This window comes from Rhinopithecus bieti, unplaced genomic scaffold, assembly GCF_001698545.2.
Source record: "Rhinopithecus bieti isolate Rb0 unplaced genomic scaffold, ASM169854v2 scaffold_42532, whole genome shotgun sequence".
Lineage (NCBI taxonomy): Eukaryota > Metazoa > Chordata > Mammalia > Primates > Cercopithecidae > Rhinopithecus > Rhinopithecus bieti.
This window is the reverse complement of record NW_016818301.1, coordinates 2,433,561-2,449,386: the sequence shown is the minus strand read 5'-3', so window position 1 is coordinate 2,449,386 and position 15,826 is coordinate 2,433,561. Positions and strand designations below refer to the sequence as shown.

The 15,826-nt window shown below is 50.2% G+C and overlaps 1 protein-coding gene across 2 annotated transcripts in view; it reads left to right on the top strand.

Annotated features, from left to right (window-relative positions):
* MYH9 (myosin heavy chain 9) overlaps positions 1–15,826 on the top strand; it is a 108,907-nt gene that overhangs the window by 27,186 nt on the left and 65,895 nt on the right. For both annotated transcript variants that reach the window (XM_017856781.1, XM_017856782.1), the window contains exon 2: positions 13,467–13,818. In XM_017856781.1, coding sequence (XP_017712270.1) covers positions 13,486–13,818 — 333 coding nt within the window. In that variant the 5' untranslated portion in view covers positions 13,467–13,485. The remainder of the gene's footprint in view (positions 1–13,466; positions 13,819–15,826) is intronic.

The window sequence follows — 15,826 nt, the reverse complement described above, 5'->3', positions numbered from 1 at the left end:
CTTGCTCTGTCGCCCAGGCTGGAGTGCAGTGGCGCGATCTTGGCTCACTGCAACCTCCGCCTACTGGGTTCAAGCAGTTCTCAGCCTCAGCCTCCCGAGTAGCTGAGATTACAGGCGCCCACCACCATGCCTGGCTAATTTTTGTATTTTTAGTAGAGATAGGGTTTCACCATCTTGGCCAGGCTGGTCTTAAACTCCTGACCTCGTGATCCATCTGCCTTGCCCTCCCAAAGTGCTGGGATTACAGGTGTGAGCCACTGTGCACCCTCAGCCAATTACTTTATTTATTTATTTATTTTGAGACAGAGCCTCGCTCTGTCGCCCAGGCTGGAGTGCAGTGGCACGATCTCGGCTAACTGCAAGCTCCACCTGGGTTCACGCCATTCTCCTGCCTCAGCCTCCCGAATAGCTGGGACTACAGGCGCCCGCCACCTCGCCTGGCTAATTTTTTGTATTTCGTTTAGTAGAGATGGGGTTTCGCCGTGTTAGCCAGGATGGTCTCTATCTCCTGACCTCGTGATCCACCCGCCTCGGCCTCCCAAAGTGCTGGGATTACAGGCTTGAGCCACCGCGCCGGACCAATTACTTGAAAATACAAATCTGATGATGTCACCTCTGCTCCTCCCCCACTATCCCTAGAATAAAGTCCACATTCCTAAATGGCTGATAAGATCCTGGGTTAGCTGCCCCAGTTTATCCCCTCCAGCCTGTCCCAAGCTACTGCCCCCACCCCTTCCCATGCAGGAAGAGGGAATCTGTGTACTACCTTCTGGTGTCTGGTGTCATTTTTTTTTAAAAGAAATTGTTTAATTTTAAGGTGACAAAAATCGTTTATATCCATCGTGTACAACATGATGTGAAATACGTACTGGTGGTGTTTTTGGTAGCCCTGGGTTTCCTTGGGTACCAGGCAAAGTGAAAGTGACCGCAGGCCCTCCCTTGGACAGGCAAATGCTATCATCTTTCAGTGTTCCCTGGACTTTCAGCAATCACCTGAGCCCCCCTCCATGCCCACTTCGAGGAGGCAAAGGCAGAGCCTGCAGACAGGGCAGGCTCTGAGGCCCCGGCAGTAAGTCCCTCTCTGGTTTTCTTATCTGCTAAGCATCAGCACGGGCTTGGGTTGGAATACTGCTAATGGAAACAAGTTCCAGCTTCTTCTGTAAGCAGACAACATTCCTGAGGTGGGAAGGGAAGGGGGGCCCACCCGCAGTCCTCAGCTCCTACCTCCTGGGCCCTGGGCAGCTGGGAGGAGCCCCTCACCCCTTGTTAGCCTAGGGAGAGTGAAGGCCTAGGTCCAGGCTGCTGTAGGTTAGCCCTGAGTGACAGAGGAGCCACTTTGCTGACCCACCCTGTAGATAACTGCTCTGACAGCCCTGGTGTGTATTGCGGAAAGTGGGCTTGTGCATACCTGTGAGCAGACAGGACATCTTGCAGGTGGGAAAGTGAGGCCTGGGTGGTGCCTGAAGGATTGCACAGCTGGTCAGTGCCTCGCCAGACTCAGATCCAGTTCTTCTGCCACAGGCTTTGTGCCCATCTCACCAGACCAGCATTTCCCAGACCAGCATGGAGAGAGATTTTTCCTGCAGGATATTCCTGGGATGGAGTTAAGCAGATTTCTTTTTTTCTTTTTTTTTTTTTTTTTTGAGACAGAGTCTCATACTGCCACCCCGGCTGAAGTACACCACTGCAAGCTTAGCCTCCCAGGTTCACGCCATTCTCCTGCCTCAGCCTCCTGAGTAGCTGGGACTACAGGCACTCGCCACCACGTCTGGCTAATTTTTTTGTATTTTTTAGTAGAGACGGGGTTTCATCACGTTAGCCAGGACGGTCTCTGTCTCCTGACCTTGTGATCTGCCTACCTCAGCCTCCCAAAGTGCTGGGATTACAGGCGTGAGCCACCGCGCCCGGCCGAAGTTGAGCAGATTTCTTTTTGCAGGCTGCTTCCTACAACCTTTTGTGCATATCGTGATTGCAAGAGGGCTATAGGGAGGCAGCATTCCATCCGTACTCGGGCATGAAACTGTCTTCCTTCTGCAGATTGCTGTCTTTATAGTCACCGTCCCTGAGAGCTGTCCTGTATGGATGGACATAACCTGCAGAAAGAGTCACTAGACTCCTGGAAACTGATTTGCCGAGGGGCCCAGGTGTCATTCCTAGGAAGAGTGGGGATTAAATAGCTCAGGATCACAAGATAGAGGAATTGGGAGGGGAATTCCTATCATGCCATTCTCCGCTGGGAACTCGAGCTACAACTCTTCTGATGTTAGGTTTTTTTTTTTCCCCCTTCATTCTAAAGCTAGGAAATTGAGGTGCTAACAGCTTCAAGGTCACAGGAATTGTGAGTAGGGGACCTGGGACTCCAACCCAGGTCTGTCTGGCCCCAAAGCCATAAACCCCATCATGGTGCATTACAAGCATTTATCTTGGGATTTGCAGAACCAGGACCTCACATGGCTGTGGTTTTCCCACCCTTCCGTCTCTCAGTTCTGAGTTGATACCAAAGGTCAATGTTGCCAGCACCTACTTGATAGATGGAGGTGTAGCCTTCCAGGAGGGCACACGACCTTTTCATGGCATCCTAGCAAGAGCAGGGGCCATGCCAGCCAAGATTCTTTATGGTTTGTTGGACTGGTAGTAGGCGGTAGGTGCCTCTACATTTAATCAGGGGGTGCTAGAAGGTTCTAGAAAACAGAGATGGTTGAACTGTATGCAAAACCAATAAATTATCTTCAGTCCTATTTCTCTTTGTAGATTGAAAGCCCCAATATGCATTCTTTCCCTTTTTGTTTTGAGGATATAAAAATTAGTCCATAAATGGTTTGGTGTTTGTAACAAATTAGGTGGCTGTAACCCTCATGCGTATGTGGTTTCAACTTGGCTCTCCTGTTACCTTCAGCTCTCTAGCCCTGGCCCTCTTTGCACAGCCACAGCCCAAGGGGATTTTCCAGCCTCTTGGGACCTTCCCCGTTAAGTCTTTCTTGCTCATTTTGGCCTTGTTCCTCATCCATTCATTCAGGACACTTTAACTGAGCACCTGCTCTGGGCCCCGCATTGTGCTAGACATTTGGAATTGATGAATGAGACCCATTTCCTGTCCTCAAATAAAACTACAAATAGTGAGTATTGAGCTGTTTGGTTACGGTGGAACAAGTATAGAGCACAGATGAGAGGGACGTATATATGAGACGTCTTTCTGCTGCAAAAAGTCTTTATAGAGAAGGGAGCGTTTGAGCTGAGATCTCCGAGAGGGTTCCTAGTACAAAGGACACTTCTCTGGCTTCTTTGAAGGCCTGGAGGCCTGAGCAGAGTGTAATGTGAATGGAATTGATTATATGCCGCTGGGGACAACTGTGGCAGAAAGGAAGGGCAGGGGTAAGATGAACGGGTGGGGTCCTAGAGGGCTTGCTTACCATGCAGAGAAGATTAGACTTTATTCTGGAGAAGGTGTGGAGCTGTTGAAGCATTTTGAACTGACCAAGTAATATCAATAAAATAGGAAGTCACATAAATAGGAATTTGACGTTGTGAGTCATCAGAAAGGAGTTCTGTAGAAGTGGCAGGGGAGGCCAGGAGGGAGGCACTTGGAGCAGCCCAGAAGGGAGGGCTTGTGGGCCTGTACTGGAATAGGGCACGGGCAATGGTGTTGGCGGAGGGCTGGGGAGGAGTTTACGATGACTGTCTTGGGTGGCCAGATGGGCAGTGTCTCCCAGAGATGGACACCCAGAAGAGGGTATGGGTCTGGGAGAGAAGGTGGGGGAGTTCAGGTGTGATGGTGTGTCCTCCAGGTGGAGATGGCTCGTTGGTAGGTGTTTAAATATATTTATTAATATACGAAGGGGAGTGGGAGAGACCTCTGGGCGGGAAATAATCTGGGTATCCCAGTGGTGGAAGCCATGGAGTTCCTGGGTCTAATCCAGATTGATTTGCCAAAACTATTCAACAAATAGCATTTGGGCTTGGTGCGGTGGTTCACACCTATAATCCCACCACTTTGGGAGGTCAAGGTGAGTGTATTGCCTGAGCTCAGGAGTTCGAGGCCAGCCTGGCCAATATGGCGAAACCCCATCTCTACTAAAATACAAAAAATGAGCCGGGTGCAGCGGTGTGCACCTGTCATCCCAGCTACTCGGGAGGCTGAGGCAGGAGAATTGCTTGAACCCGGGAGGTGGAGGTTGCAGTGAACCGAGATCACGCCACTGCACTCCAGCCTGGGCAACAGAGAGAGACTCTGTCTCAAAAAAAAAAAATAAAAATAAAAAAGCGTTTGATGGGATTCCCAGGGTGGGGTGAGCTGGCACAGCCATGTCAACAACTCCCACCCCCGACCTCCAAAATGTGGCTCCCGCTTGTCTTCCGTTAATCATCTGGATCCTTTGATGCTGGTGACTTTGCTTATGAGTCGCAGGCTGAGGTGCCATGTTGGAGGTTCCGAAGGTTCTTCTTGCCTGCCTGGGGAGGCACATCAGTCTCTTCCGCCTGCTTGATGGGTTTACTTTTAAACTGGCTATTCAGGATCTTTAAAGCACAGTCCTGCAGGTGAATCTAGGTCAGATCTCTTAGAGTACAGTATGTTACAAGGGCTGTCATTCCTTGGTGACAATGCCATCCGTAATGGCCATTTTTATGGGGTCCTGGGAATCATTTTGCCCTGAGGACGTCTGTTTTGTTAAGGAGATTTGGCCCATGCACTTCAGAGATGGGGGAGGATGACGACTGAGAGGTCTGGCTTCATAGTGCAGCTTTTGCTTATACAAACCCCTTCAATCAGTGGGCTCAACTGGGGGCAATTTGTCTTCCCCCACAACCCTCAGCTTCCACCTTTGGTGATGTCTGGAGACATATTTGGTTGTCACGACTGGGGACAGGGTGCGACTGGCATCTAGTGGGTAGAGGCCGGGGTGCTGCTCTGTTGCTAAATACCCCACAAGGCACAGGACAGCCCCACCACAAAGGATTCTCTGGCCCCAGATAGCCATAGTGCTGTGGCATCGTTTTGTATGTGGTTAGTGAGCAACCGTACCTTCTTTCTGTACGTTGGCCCTTTTTTTTGTTTTTTTTTTTTGAGACAGTCTCGCTCTGGCGCCCAGGCTGGAGTGCAGTGGCCGAATCTCTGCTCACTGCAAGCTCTGCCTCCCGGGTTTACGCCATTCTCCTGCCTCAGCCTCCGAGTAGCTGGGACTACAGGCGCCCGCCACCTCGCCCGCCTCGTTTTTTGTATTTTTTTAGTAGAGATGGGGTTTCACCGTGTTAGCCAGGATGGTCTCGATCTCCTGACCTCGTGATCCGCCCGTCTCGGCCTCCCAAAGTGCTGGGATTGCAGGCATGTGCCACTGCGCCCGGCCCATTGGCTCTTGCTTTTCTCCCTCGGCCCGGAGTACTTTTCCACCATCTCTTCCCTTCCCCGTCAATATTTTACCCATCCTCCAGGACACAGTTTAAATGTCACATCCTCCACGACACTCTCGCTTGAGTGTCCAAGGAATTGTCCTTTTCGCTTTGTTCCCACAGCAAATAGCGTGTTCCTCTCCTCTTCTTCACTGAGTCTGTGGTGGAGCTGCTTGTTGACGTGGGTCTTCCTCTCTGCATGAATGTTCCACAGTGGTAGGCGTCCTGTCTTGTCGTTATGTGCGTTTAAGGAATACATGCTGCATTAAGCAGCCCTGTGAGGCAGGGAAGGCAGGAGAAAATATTATCTGCATTTACAGTTGAGGCCATAGAGGTGGCACCGGCCCAAGGCCACACAGCAAGGAGTTTCTGCTTTCATCCACATGGCAGATCTGTCTAGCGGGTGCTTACTGCCTTTGGGTGTTGGATTCAGCAGTGAACAGGACAGAAGGAAGCCAAGGAGCTTGCTTTCTGTCTACTCTACCACATTGCCCAGTTGGACACTCCATCTAGTTACCTAGACGTGTGCGTGTCCGTCCTGCTGCGTGACCTCATTAAAAACCCCCTGGGATCTTTATGCCTTTGTCATGATCTTTTTGCATGTGGATTCTCTATCTATTAGTTGATTGAATAAGTGAATCAAATGAGCTTGAAAAATTCTACATTATTATAGCAGCTGCTTTCAAAGAATCTCTCTCTCTCTTTTTTTTTTTTGAGATGGAGTCTCACTCTGTTGCCCAGGCTGGAGTGCAGTGGCGTGATCTCGGCTCACTGCAACCTCTGCCTCCTGGGTTCAAGCGATTCTCGTGCCTCAGCCTCCCTGGTAGCTGGGATTACAGGCACGTGCCACCATGCCTGGCTAAGTTTTGTATCTTTAGTAGAGACAGGGTTTCACTATTTTGACCAGGCTGGTCTCAAACTCCTGACCTCAGGTGATCCACTTGCCTCAGCCTCCCAAAGTGCAGGGATTACAGGCATGAGCCACCACGCCTGGCCCAAAGAATCTTTCTTAACAATGGAAGCCAGCTACTTTGACAGTTTTATTTAACTCAAAACCAGCGGCTGCAAGGAGAAAGAGAAAGGACATGTTCACCTGTGTTCTCCAGGATGGGAGTGGGGAGGGAAACAAACAAACAGAGGCTGCTTGCATATGTCAGTGGTGAGACTGGAATAGGGCTTTCAGTGTCTGGGCTGAGGCCGCTGGGGTGTTTGAACTGAAACTTTGGCGTGCCCAGGGCCATTGGAGATTGGTTAGGTTAACTCCCGGCAGACTGGGCAGAGAACTCAAATGGCTCACCCAAGGTCACACCCCCACCTTCTTAGCCCCCAGCAATTGAGGTTGGAAGGGTGGAGTCCCTTGTGCAAGCCAGCATGGGGAGATGGGGTTTACAACTTTGAGGTGGCATTATTAAAGTCTGCTTAATTAATAAGGGGGGTTCTCTGTTTGTTTGCTTCTTGTAGCCCCCTTGACCTCACCAGGAAGGCAGCTAAAGGGGAAACGGAGCAGGGAATTGAAGCCACACAGGGCTGAGTCTGACCCTAGGTTTTGTGCCTTGTCTGAGCCCCATTTCCCCCACCTGTAAAATGAGTATATATGTGCCTCATGAAATTATTGCAAGGACTGAGTGAGAACACGCAGCGCTTACTAGCAGGCCCTCGGTCTATGCAGCTTTATGATGAAGGTGATGACTTGGACGCTCCCAGCCTAGAACTTGGCCCATGGAAAGGTTTACATCAGCCCTCATTGTCTGGGAGTGGAAATGCTCTCAACGTTTCGACCAAAGATCTGAGAGTAGAATAAATTCTGTCTTTAAGGTGCTAGCTGTTCATTTTCCAGACAAACCCACAAATAAGTAAAAAGAGAAACGGAGGGAGAGAGGGAGGGAGAGAATTCTCTGGGAAAACAGGGAGAAATAAAAGATCCATATGGATGTTTGCGGGGAAGGGGAGAAGGCAAATAATTGAGGCATTACATTTTGGGTTGAAAGAAGATGTTTTTGGTCAACCTATTTACTTTGAGTTTCATCATTTCCTGAGAGTCCTAATTTAGCTTCTGGTTGTGTCCTGCTCGATTATGGCCTAAAAAGGCAACTGCTTGGGTTTCTTGGAGTTGGACTGGCACCCGCAGGAAGCCGGCGGGAAGGAAAGCGCTGGGGGATGGCCTCAGCCAGATCCAGTCTCATCTCCAGGGGCGAGAGCTGCTTGCTTCCTTCTGAACCTCTTGCTGGTCTGCCCATTCCCACAGGAGCTCAGGACTTTCTGAGCCCTGGAGATCTGTGTGTGTGTGTGTGTGTGTGTGTGTGTGTGTGTGTGTGTGTGTGTGTGTTTTAGTGGTTGACGATGCTGGTTGGTTGCTTTCACATGTACATCCTGCTCAAATGGCAGTGCACGCCGATTCAGCCCTTTTGGAAAACAATTGGATGGGACGTCCCAGGACTGTAGAAATGTTTGTATGTTCTTTGCTCCTGTAACTCCACTTCTGGGAATGTATCTGAAGGTGCTGGTACACTAAGGCTGGCCGTGGTGGCTCACGCCTGTAAGCCCAGTACTTTGGGAGGCCAAGGCAGGCAGATCACCTGAGGTCAGGAGTTCGAGACCGGCCTGGCCAACATGGTGAAACCCCATTTCTACTAAAACTACAAAAATTAGCTGGGTGTGGTGGCGGATGCCTGTAATCCCAGCTACTCGGGAGGCTGAGGTGGAGAATCGCTTGAACCTGTAAGGTGGAGGTTGCAGTGAGCTGAGTTCACGCCACTGCACTCCAGCCTTGAACTCAGGGCGATAGAGCAGGACTCTGTCTCAAAAAAAAAAAAAATGGTATACTAGATAAGAGGGTGAAAAAACCCTGTAAGTGGTCCTTAAAAAAAAACACACACTTGAGAATACAATGCAGCTGTTAAATGATGGACATTGAGGCCTTGGAGTCAGGAATTCTGGGTTCAGGTTCTCATTCCCCCAGCTTGTGTGACTGAGTAGAGTTGCTTTCTCTCAGGGCCACCGCTGCATCATCATCTGTAAAATGGGTTGGCTAAAACTGATTAATAAGCAAATCTGAGGCTGGGTGTGGTGGCTCACACCTGTAATCCCAGCACTTTGGGAGGCCAAGTTGGGAGGATCACCTGAGGTCAGGGGTTCGAGATCAGCCTGGCCAACATGGTGAAACCCCGTCTCTACTAAAAATACAAAAAAATTAGCCTGGCGTGGTGGCACAAGCCTATAGTCCCAGCTACTCGGGAGGCTGAGGTGGGAGAATCGCTTGAACCCGGGAGGCGGAGGTTGCAGTGAGCCAAGATTGTGCCATTGCATTCCAGCCTGGGTGACAGAGCAAGACTTCATCTCAAAAAAACAAAAACCAAGCAAATCCTCACCCTACAGGAAAACAGTCATAGTAAGTAAGGAAAATACAAAATCTGAAACTCTGTCCTCTGCCTGATAGTTAAAAATCAAGTGTTTCCATGAACCAGGTCCAGAAAGGACCACGCAAAGAAAGAGAAAACTGATTTTGCAAGGAGGGGAGGGGTGGTGGGGGGAGTTCAGGAATTTAGGGGAATATTTTCTTTTATTTTCAAAACCTTTATATTATGGGCAGTTTTAAAAAGTTTCGGCCGGGCGCAGTGGCTCATGCCTGTAATCCCAGCACTTTGGGAGTCCAAGGCGGGGGGATCACCTGAGATCAAGAGTTCAAGACCAGCCTGACCTAAAACCCCGCATCTACTAAAAATACAAAAATCAGCTGGCTATGGTGGTGAGCGCCTGTAGTCCCAGCTACTCGGGAGGCTGAGATAGGAGAATTGCTTGAACCTGGGAGATGGAGGTTGCAGTGAGCTGAGATCTCGCCACTGCACTACAGCCTGGGCGACAGAGCGAGACTCTGTCTCAAAAAAAGTTTCAAAGAGGCCATTTAGCATAGCCCCAGGACAGAATAGGGAGGAGTGGCTGCATGCTGGCTGCTGTGTTTGATAGACTGCCTCCTGGGTATCCTGCTGTCGTGCCTCTTACTGAATTTTTAGCAGCTCTTTACTATCCCCCATTCATAAATGAGGCATATGGATTATAGATAAGGCGGTTTAACTCACATGCATCCTGGAGAGGTCTGAGTATTAACCTGACTGAACACACTTAATACACACACACACACACACACACACACACACACACACACACCACGCCCCCAGGGGCACGGGAGCCTCCTCACCGGATACAGATGGAAACAGCAGCTCTGCTGCAGCCCTGTGGCTCCCCATCATTGAATGCGGCTAATCCTGCCCAGGTGGGCGAGGGGACTTTCATAGAAACTCCACTATTTATCCTGACCTTTGCGGCTCTCCCTGCTGGTCTAACCCGTGTATTGATCTTGGCGCTGCTGCTAACCCACGTCATTCTAGCAGAGTTGCTGAAACCAAATAGCCCTGTCCTTGGCCAGGCTGAGCAGAGCCCAGCCTTGCTTAATGAAAAGTTCTGGGAGGGAGGTGCCCAGGCAAGCAGGGGCTGTGACCTTCAGCTGGAGCCTTGGTCTTTGGAGGTGGGGGGTGTCCCTGGCAGGATGCATTCTCTCTTCCTCTTGCAAGAACTGTGGCTTGGTGGCCAGCCTCTGCTAGCCTTCGCGTGGACACCACTTACCTGTGACTGTCCCGTGCCCTCCCACCAAGGCCCGAAAGTCAGGCAGGGTGAGGTTCTGAGGGCAGTTGGTTGGGTGGAATTCCTCCCCGCCAGCTGGTGTGATGTTTGTGACCCTCCAGGGCAGATTTCCAGGGCAGTCTGAGTGCCTGGGCCCTGCAGCCCAAGGGAGACCATGGGCCGCCGAGAAGCCAGACTACCAGAGGGGTTGTTTGCTGTTAGGTTTGGCATTGCTGGGGTGAAGCAGAGTTTGAGGCGGGTCAGAGCTCATTCTGCCATTGCTGATGGGCTGCAAGCTTGCTGCCGACAGTAGCGGGCTGAAGGAGTAAATCTTGAGTTGTAACGTGCCTGCTTTTTGATGGGCCACGTGGTCCACACTGGGAAGGCTCACTCAGCCTTCCTGCCTGCCCGATAACATCCGGTAAATATTTGTTGAACACTCTTGAATGCATTCCTCTCCACCCCCCACATCACACTCAGCTCATGGGGACAGTTAGGGCCCAGCTCCAGTGCCGGCCTGGCTTCCGAGGGACCCCAGGCACAAGTGTTCTGGGAGGAGGCCAGGCACAGGGGCCAGGTGTCCCTGGGTGAGCATCCCACTCCATGCCTGGGCTGGGCAACTCTGGGCAAGTGACTTGCCCTTTCTGAGTCTGTTTCCTAGTTTATGAATTGGGGAATCTGTTTCCTAGTTTATGAATTATGAATCTTGAGACAGCTCTTTCCCAGGATGATTACCAGTTAGGTGAGGTGGTGAATAAACTGAGCTTGGTGCTGGGAGGTACTTTAGTAACTGTTCCCTGCCCCTTCTGCTCTCGGTGGGAGTCTCATGAGGGGCACTGACATCCTCAGATGCCTTCATTGGTGGGGTCAGCAGCATACTTAGGATTTTGGGGCATGGGGTTCAAGTGAGTCTCTCTCTGCTATTCATGGAGTTATCCTTCGTGGGTTTGGGGTCTATGAAAAGGCTGAGAACCAGCAGCCCCTGAGACCTGTGTTCTGTGATTGCTGCAAGGTCTTGAGCAGGCAGGGATGCGATGGGGAGACTTTGGGGAGCCTGGGTGCTGGGACGCTGGGGGTGCCTATTGACTAGTTAGTGGTTAGACACGTGGTAGGGAGGCAAAGAACAACTAGGATTTACCTGGCAGGGAGAAACCTTGAATTTGCTTGAATGGACTGGCCAGGGTGGAAGTGCAGACAGTTGAAAATAAGCTGGTGGTGCCCTGGGGACTGCTCCTGGCGTAGACCCTAGACCTCAGACCCGCAGCAAAGACGAGGGGTGGCCAGGGAGTTCACAGCCACCATTCCTGTCTTGTTTGCTCTGACTCACTCTGAGCCCAGCCTGCTCTCAGGGTGATCCTTGCGGAGTGGATGTACCCCCTGGTCCCCACAAGGGTCTGTGGGGTTTGCCTGTGTTGGGAATGTCAACAGAGCCACCGGCCAGGGCAGCTGGTGACGCTGCCAAGCTCTGTTCCTGGGACTTGTGTCCCTCCTGGCAAAAGGGAGCCAGCAAACAGGTTTTTTTCCTGGAAAACAGCCCCTCCTGGAGTGAGTTCAGGGGAGCCCCTCGGCCTTGACTGAAAACAGCTAATGAGCCCAGATGAAAAGTTCTGGGCAGCCTAGACTTTTCCTTTTGTTCTTTCCCTCCCATGCCCCTAGCCTCCTTGGGATCCAAGACCCTCTTGGAATCTGGAAGCACTAAAGCCCATGGTGTTCCGTATTTGGATCTGGGGACTTTCTGAATTGCAAGGGCCTGAGGGGAGGGGGCTTGATCTCAGAGGGAAAAAAAACACCTTCCTGATCTTTCTTGATTTCCCAGCGGGAGCTGGGCAGTGAGCTTCTGGGCTGCCTCCTCTGGTGGCCACGAGCTGAGTCTGTTTTACACCAGGGTAGTCACCTCAGGTGATCCCAGCCTGCACCTCTGAGCAGGAATAACGACTGTGTTAGCTGTGGAAAGGCCACAGGACTGAATGACTATGGAAAAGCCCCTTACATCCAGGGAACTTGTTTCCTCATCTGTAAATTGGTGATAATAATATATACCTTTACCTTACCTGGTTTACAGAGTTGTTATGACAAAGACCTTTCGAGATAGCGAAATATGTGTGAAAGCATTTCATAAAGATAAAACCACACAGATATATACGGCATTATTATTTTATGTCTTTTTTTTTGAGACGGAGTTTTGCTCTTGTTGCCCAGGCTGGAGTGCCATGGCACAATCTCAGCTCACCGCAACCCTCGCCTCCCGGGTTCAAGTGATTCTCCCGCCTCAGCCTCCCGAGCAGCTAGGATTACAGGCATGCGCCACCATGCCTGGCTAATTTTGTATTTTTAGTAGCGATGGGTTTCCTCCATGTTGATCAGGCTGGTCTAGAACTCCCGACCTCCGTTGATCCGCCCGCCTTGGCCTCCCAAAGTGCTGGGATTACAGGCCTGAGCCAGTGTCCCTGGCCTATTTTATATCTTCATTTTGCAGATGAGTTTTGAAAAAAGCAAACACACATGAACTTAAGTTCTCTTGGCCCATGAATTGTGAGGGTCACTTTTGACCTTAGTCTCCCCAAAGGGAAGCACTCTTAGCATTCTCCATGTTTCTTGGAACCTGGCATCTTTTCTCTTTGCTTTTTTTGGGCTGTCTTATCAAGATGGAATTCAAATCTGGTGGCAACATATATTGGTGTTTTATTTCCTTCTCTTGTCTTAGTTGACTTCATGAAATAAGAACAAGTTTTTTAAACTGGAAACTTCCGCCATGTGGGGTTGTAGTCAGTTGCGTTTTTTGGCTGATTAGAAACCTGTTTTTGTTGGAAATCCTCCTAAACTGTGTGGCTACTTTGCCACCTTTCTATGTGTAGCATAGTGACTTGAATTGCATCTGTCCTGGAGACTCTTGTTATGTTCATTTGGCACGATTGTTTTCTTGATAGATTTGTTTGATTGTGTATTGACCCTGGGGCGATACACCTTACCTTTAATTGCTAACAAAATCCTGCTATCAGCCTGTTTCTCTGTTGCCCAGGCTGGAGTGCAGTGGTGTGAGCCAGCTTACTGCAACCTCCGCTTCCTGGGTTCAAGCGATTCTCCTGCCTCAGCCTCCCGAGTAGCTAGGATGACAGGTGTGCACCACCACGCCTGGTTAATTTTTGTATTTTTAGTAGAGATGGGGTTTCGCCATGTTGGCCAGGCTTGTCTTGAACTCCTGACCTCAGGTGATCTGCCTGCCTTGGCCTCCCAAAGTGCTGGGATTAAAGACATGAGCCACTGTCCTGGACCCAACTTATTTTTTCAGTGATGCACATCTTTATCCCAAAAGTGTGGAGCAAGAAAATTGTGTAGCCTGATTATACAGAGTTTTACTGCGTCTTAATCCTATACAGTTTGCAAAGAGAAGAGGTGTGAGTATGAGTGATCTTGTGTGGCTGATGTAGTTGTATGTAATGTGTTGTCTTTTTCCTCCCCCTTAGGTCCTGGCTATAAGTCACCATGGCACAGCAAGCTGCCGATAAGTATCTCTATGTGGATAAAAACTTCATCAATAACCCGCTGGCCCAGGCCGACTGGGCTGCCAAGAAGCTGGTATGGGTGCCTTCCGACAAGAGTGGCTTCGAGCCAGCCAGCCTCAAGGAGGAGGTGGGTGAAGAGGCCATTGTGGAGCTGGTGGAGAACGGGAAGAAGGTGAAGGTGAACAAGGATGACATCCAGAAGATGAACCCGCCCAAGTTCTCCAAGGTGGAGGATATGGCGGAGCTCACGTGCCTCAACGAAGCCTCGGTGCTGCACAACCTCAAGGAGCGTTACTACTCAGGGCTTATCTATGTAAGTGGCTGCCCTGGTACCCTGCAGGATGGGTCTGAGGACTACAAGTGGGGGCGGGCCAGGTCTTCCCATCACCCTCACATGCCTGGGCCCTGGCTCTCTGGTTGATAAGGGGTCTGGAAGGAGTGCTGGGGTGACATCCTTGGACTTTGACATCTGAACATCCTAGTGGGATGTTCTCATAACATTATTCTTTTCCCTTTGCAGCCAAAAACAAAACAGGAAGCATGTTTTAGAACATATGTAGGGAGAAGAATATGGCCCTGTCTGAGGAATGCCCACCCACTGGCCTTCATCCTCAAGTTTTGGTGGAGATATGAAGGTTCAGGTCAATGTTGTAGATTCCTTCTTTTTTTTAATTTTTAATTTTTTAATTTTTTATTTTTGAGACAGGGTCTTGCTCTGTTGCCCAGACTGGAGTGCAGTGGCATGATCACAGCTCACTGCAGCCTCAAACTCTTAGGCTCAAGCAATCCTGCCACCTCAGCCTCTCTGGTAGCTGGAACTACAGGCCTGTGCCACCACACCTGGCTGATTTTTTATATTTTTATTAGAGACAGGGTCTCATTATGTTGCCTAGGGCTGGTCTTGAACTCCTGAGCGCAAGTGATTCTTCTGCTTGGGCCTCCCAAAGTGCTGGGATTACAGGCGCGAGCCACTGCGCCTGGCCCATCTTGTTCTTTACGCATGCATGTTGATGTGATTTACTTCCCTAGGGAGTATACTTTGAGCAGAGGTGAGCCACCAAGAGTAAGACTTGCTCCAGAACTCTGTCCAGCACTTGAGTGCTGGTCCCTTGCCAGGCTTGACCAAGGGGAAGTGTATTGAGAGTCCAGCATGTGCAAAGGGCCAGCACATGCAGCAGATCAGGGGCGTATTGAGAGTTCAGCATGTGCAAAGGGCCAGCACATGCAGCAGATCAGAAAGACAGCCCATCACCAAGTTAGGAGACGGGGAGATGAGCATTTATGCATCCTGGAGGCAACAGGCTCTGGGGTCACAAAGTCCTGTCCAATATCAACCCCAAATTCCTCTGTTCAACTCAAAGATATTTCCTTCTGGTTTTGTCCCCAGTGGGAAAGAAATATCTGCTTGTTATTATTCCTAAAATAGCTCTTTATTTCTTTATGCTGCTCTAGCCACCTTGAACTTTGGGCTGAATCAAACAGTCCTCAAAATGTTTTTGACCTAGAGGAAAAAAACCATCAAGAGGTTATTATAGGCCGGGCATGGTGGTGCACACCTGCAATCCCAGGACCTTGGGAGGCCAAGACGAGAGGATTGCTTGAGCTCAGGAGTTTGAGACCAGCCTGAGCAACATGGCGAAACCCCATCTCTACAAAAAATAGAAAAATTAGCCGGGCATAGCGTGGCGTGCCTATAGTCCCAGCTACTTGCTGGAGGCTGTGGGAGGATTGCTTGAGCCTGGGAGGTCAAGGGTGCAGTCAGCTGAGATTGCACCACTGCACTCCAGCCTGGGCAACAGAGTCTCAAATGAAAAAAAGGAAAAGGACTATTACGGCCTTCCCACTTTACAGATGGGAAGACCAACTTTCAGACTGAGGGATTTTGCTCATGATCACATGTGTGATGAAAGGAGGTGGTGGCAGGCTTATTCCATGACAGAGACACAGAGACAGCAGTTCTCGAAGGGTCAGCTGTTTAATTTTCTGTGTGATTTCAGAAAGACTTAAACACCTTTCTACGAGGTAGACTCATGCTTCTGAGTGCGCCGCAATGTGCTAAAGCCTTCAGTGGAGCCATGGGGCGTTTTTTTTTTTTTGAGATGGAGTTTCGCTCTGTCGCCCAGGCTGGAGTGCAGTGGCCGGATCTCAGCTCACTGCAAGCTCCGCCTCCCGGGTTTACGCCATTCTCCTGCCTCAGCCTCCCGAGTAGCTGGGACTACAGGCGCCCGCCACCTCGCCCGGCGAGTTTTATTTTTTTTATTTTATTTATTTATTTATTTATTTTAGTAGAAACGGGGTTTCACCGTGTTAGCCAGGATGGT